This window comes from Austrofundulus limnaeus, unplaced genomic scaffold (assembly GCF_001266775.1).
Source record: "Austrofundulus limnaeus strain Quisiro unplaced genomic scaffold, Austrofundulus_limnaeus-1.0 Scaffold116, whole genome shotgun sequence".
NCBI classification, from domain to species: Eukaryota; Metazoa; Chordata; class Actinopteri; order Cyprinodontiformes; family Rivulidae; genus Austrofundulus; species Austrofundulus limnaeus.
In genome coordinates, this window is record NW_013952518.1 from 794,750 (window position 1) to 799,403 (window position 4,654).

Sequence of the window (4,654 nt, forward strand, 5' to 3'; positions counted from 1 at the left end):
TTACGCAGCTCATTTACACACTTTTCCTGAAGATAGAAGAGTTTGTTGAATCTGACGTGACATGTTCGTACGAAGCCTTTGTACGAACAAAAGTAAGAGAAATTTAGGATAAGAAAACGAACATGTTCTTGCATGAGGCCCAATGTCCTGAAGGAGCTGAACATTTTGATATATGAATTGTTAAAACAGAACGCTTGTGAAACGTTCACACTATTACAGACTGATGAGACAAAACTGAGGCACAGGATATACAACTCTCAAACACGTCTCTTTAAAATGCAAAGAACTGAAAACAGAATGAATATCAGTTATTTAAAAGAGAAAAAAATAGTTCCCATGAGAATCCAAATCTGTAAAATATCATTTCTGCAGAGCAAGTCAAAGAACTGACGGCATCGGGGGATAAAAAAAATAGAAGATGAAATAAAAACCAAGGCGTCTGCCGTCACCTCGCTCACGTCGACCGGCTGGGTGAAGATCCGGGCCTGGTCTTTGGCCTGGAGCTGGTCCAGGAGAACTCGGAGCAAAATACTAAATGGAGTCAACTGCATCTCCATGAGGGTCTCCTGCAGTTTAATCTACAACACATCAAAGAAAATCAAAACAATCATGTGAATTTSTCACGAGGGTTGTAACTCCGTGGTGGGTGTCCTGCTGCTTCACCCACCTCCTCCCTCTTTAGCTTCTCTCGCTTGCGAATGAGTTCCAGCAGAAGTCGAGCTCGCTCCAGGTCGTGTCGGAGGCGGTGCCACTCCTTCAGCTGCTCCTTTAAAGTCCTGCTTTCCTCCTCTTTCTGCCTCTGAGGAGAACATTTAAAAGGAAAGTGTTTCGTCACTGATTTTACAAAAAAACGACAAACAGTATAAACAGCCTAAACTTTGAGGACTATACAGATATTTATGCGATGTTTTTAAACACGATAAGCTTGTAAAGACAGTCAGCAGACAGATGGACATACAGGCTGTGTGTTCTTCTGCGCCTGCAGGCTTGTCTGTAGGCGTCTGATGAGAGGCACGCCGTTCCTCGACTGCCTTTTCAACGTCCAGTAATTGAGGACCAGCTCCACGAAGGCTTTCTTCTTCTGTATGGACACCTGGTTCAAAATGGTTTGTAACCTAGAGGGGAGAGAAGTGTTGGAAAAGAAGAACCAGCTGCTAAAAAAGGATTTATATTACACCGACAAACAGAAAGAAAATGTTGCTAATGTCGATAAACATGATGCTAGCTTTTCTATGGATTTTTCACGATTAAGTTAGCATCTATGCTAACAGGAAATGAGCACCCAGTTATTAACACTATTGGGATTTAAACACACGCTACTGTGAACTTTTTATCAAAGATTAAAGCTATTTATGTAAAAAGGTTGTTATTTCAATTTGTAAATTTGTGTTTTGGATAAAGAGCTAACCAGCTTATTCCTGGTCTTTTCTCACAAGCCTCGCCATGACAGAAAGTCACAATTCAAGTGTTTATAATTATACAGCAGCCGTTAGAATCGGAGGCAAATCAAACAGTTATTTTTATACACGGTGACGTGATTATGAAGGTTTATGGAGTATTCYGTTTACGCGCAATGGTGACATCTASTGGTTAAAAGGAGAAAACACTGGTCTTATTGGCTGGTGCTTTGTTTACACTTAATTTGTGTTGATTTAATTTGTTTATAAGCACGGCTTTWAAAGCAGGATTCAACGTAAGTGCAAACAATTGGTTTTTATTTTGATTGTATTTTTAGTTAACTGTTTCAAAAGTGTGCCTTTTGGTAAGACTGTAGTTGTACAAATATTTGTGCAATATCACATAATAAAAAGTCATATTTCAACTTCCCTGTAAACTTTAATCTTTTTTTTTAATGAAGCACTGGCAGGCGGGCAGCAAGCCTGGCCCCACCTACCACCGGGATTAGCCTCTTTTCTGGGGGGAAACCCTGTAAACCCCATGCTGTTTTAAAGGATAATTTATTGTCATTTCAACCCCTAAATGCCATGAGAATATATATTTTTATTAAGTTTATTATGTTTGTTTTATTAGTTCATTGTTCTCCATGCATTTTTTAAAATAAAACACCAAATAAACATTTTAGTAAAAATTTTTTGAGGACCCCCAAGATACCTCTCACGGACCCCTGGGCTGTTTGAGAACCTCTGGCCTAAAAGCTCTCAAACAACCGTCCCGATCATGGCGCAGCTGGTGTTTGTACCTGTGAGCAGGAAAAGAAGGAACAGCAGCAGGAACCGCAGCTTCACTTTCATCCTCTGGTTCCRGTTTTTTGTTTTTACTTTTCTTTTTCGGCTTCCCTTTCGCCCGCCCTTTATCCTCCCCGCCTTCTTTATCCGCCCTCTTACAAAGTCCGTTCTTTGGTTTGGGCTCGTCGTAGATGGGGAACGGTCTCCTCACGCACCCGTTGGGCGTGTGWGCTCCACAGTAGGCCGTCTTTTTCACAGAGAGGGTGGGCTCGCCCGTGTCCGTCACCTCGTTGATGGGCTCCATCTTCATGAAGAGGCCGGCCTTTTGGGCGCAGCTGACGTGGAAGGCGGTGTAACAGTTGGCTTTGTGGCACTGGATGCACGCTCCCACGCCCTTCTCCYTGCAGATGTAGCAGGTGAGCTTCCAGCGGGCCGGGGGGATCTGGCTGACGCCGTCGATGGGCTCGATGAAGGTGGCGTTGGAGAAGCCGACCTCCGGGACCCAGAGGGCGCACACCACGTGGCCCCAGCGCTCGTCGTCGGTCTTCTTCACCGCCCCGCCCCTGTTGGGACAGAGGACGCAGTCGGCCGGCTGGCTCGGCGCCTGGAGGCAGTGTCTGCAGAGCCACTGGCCCTCCGGGGCGTAGGGCACGCCGTAGCACTCCTGATGCACGGCGACGCTGCAGACGTCGCAGAACAGGATGGTGTTGCTTCGGTGGCAGTCTCCGCCCGTGCAGATGCAGCAAACGGCGTCCTCGTCGATRGGAGCCTGAGTTTCACTCGCCTGGTCCAGACTCTCCAGGTGCAGCTCCTTTTCGAAGCGGTCGATGAGGAACTCGAAGACGTTGTGAGACACCTGACTCATCCCCTCACTTCTACGTCTGTCGTTTACTAAATCCAACCAGGCGTAGTCTTCCTCATCCATGTCGTATTCCGTCTCCTCGTCTAGCTCCTCCTCGGTCTTCTCGATGAATTTAAAAAAGGCAGCCGGGCGCTTTGGAACTGCCGGCAGGTTGTATTCAACGTTGCGAAATTTCGGCTCTGGAAGCTTCGGGACAACGTGGGTGCTGGCGTGATGCCCGCCTCCTTGTCCGTGACTGCTGACGCCCAGCGCTGCGTTCCTCCTCTCCTGGTTGTTTTTCAGCCTGGCCGACCGCTGCCGCACCTGCAGCTGAGGCTTCTCGGCGTTCTCCTTGTTGCTTTTGCTCTCCATCATCTCCCGAACCGACGGGTCGGCGTCCGAGACGACGTCCAGCTTGTCGTAGATGCTGAGCCGGTGGATGTGGCCGTCCAGCTCGAACTCGACCATGCGCTGCGCCTGGGCGTAGGTCAGGATCTGCTTGTTGGGGGAAGGCTTGATGGGAGAGGGCGACCTCTGAGGCACCGCCACCCGGTGCTGCCGAGCTTTCTTCTTCATCTTGGCGCTCCGTGTTGCTGCGAAGAAAAAGAAGAAAAAGGGAAGAGCAGAAATTTTGTGAGTGTAAAGTAAGAAACTATACTGTACACATCAACAGAGAAGGTTAGAGCATGAGTTTGCCTCTTTTTGATGATTTATTACCTAAAAATGAAAACTACAATATAAAAAGTGTTTTGGCAACAATAATATGAGTTAAAATATAAGGAAACTGTAATGGCTGAGGAAACAATGAAAATTTTATGCAAAAATAAACATTGTAGAGTACAAGCAGGCATGCAAGGAGGAGATACATGCAACTGGTTATGTGTAAAAAGGTAAATAACTCAATTCAAACCGGAAACATTTGCATTTTCTGCAAAAATGCAACATGAAAAAAAAAAGTGAGCATGTATGAAGGGATGTTGACATGTCGTCAGCAGCCGCTGCCATTTTCTTCCCAAACTGCTGTGACCAGATTTTGCTGCTCGGTGCGTTTGCTTATTTCCTCCTGCTTCGTTATTCCTACGAGTTTCAACAAACTGTGCTGACGTCAGTCAGGTAGTTAGCTACAGCCTCGTCTTTAGTTTTTAATTTTTGTCGATGCGTTTTGAACAGACATTTTTTTGAAAATGGGATCAAAGTAAATCACAGAGTTTTTCTTGTGAGCCCTTACAAACTCATTTTTCTACCAGAGACTGTCAAATGGCAGTGCTGGGGGGGTAATTTGCAACCCCTTAGGCCTTCTTTTGTTATGTACATGCAGCCACTTCCAGGTAATGCTAAACRGGGGTTATGGGTGATGGTGTGAACGATGTTGTTCCATTGACTCAGGTGGAAAAGAAAAAAAAAATTGATTTTAACCCATCCTGATACGTAAAGATTGCTCAAAAAAATTTAATTTGATCTTAATTTGAGTCATAAAAAAGGTTTGCCAATGGGGTGAGTCATTTTGACTTAAAACAAGACAAAATGTCCTGATAAGATTCTTTTACTTAGGTTTTTATGGAAGTTAAAGTAAAAATTTATTTTTTTTCAAGTAGCTGAGGGTTGTTTTTGTATAAATTTATGTAAA

At 45.0% G+C, this 4,654-nt stretch overlaps 1 protein-coding gene across 3 annotated transcripts in view; it reads right to left on the minus strand.

Moving 5' to 3' along the window:
- The window catches only part of brd1a (bromodomain containing 1a), a 31,471-nt gene that overhangs the window by 13,075 nt on the left and 13,742 nt on the right, over positions 1-4,654 (minus strand). For all 3 annotated transcript variants that reach the window (XM_014014542.1, XM_014014543.1, XM_014014541.1), the window contains exons 2-5: positions 2,201-3,620; positions 959-1,115; positions 668-799; positions 450-578 (exon numbers count right to left, since the gene is read on the minus strand). In XM_014014542.1, coding sequence (XP_013869996.1) covers positions 450-578; positions 668-799; positions 959-1,115; positions 2,201-3,603 — 1,821 coding nt within the window. In that variant the 5' untranslated portion in view covers positions 3,604-3,620. The remainder of the gene's footprint in view (positions 1-449; positions 579-667; positions 800-958; positions 1,116-2,200; positions 3,621-4,654) is intronic.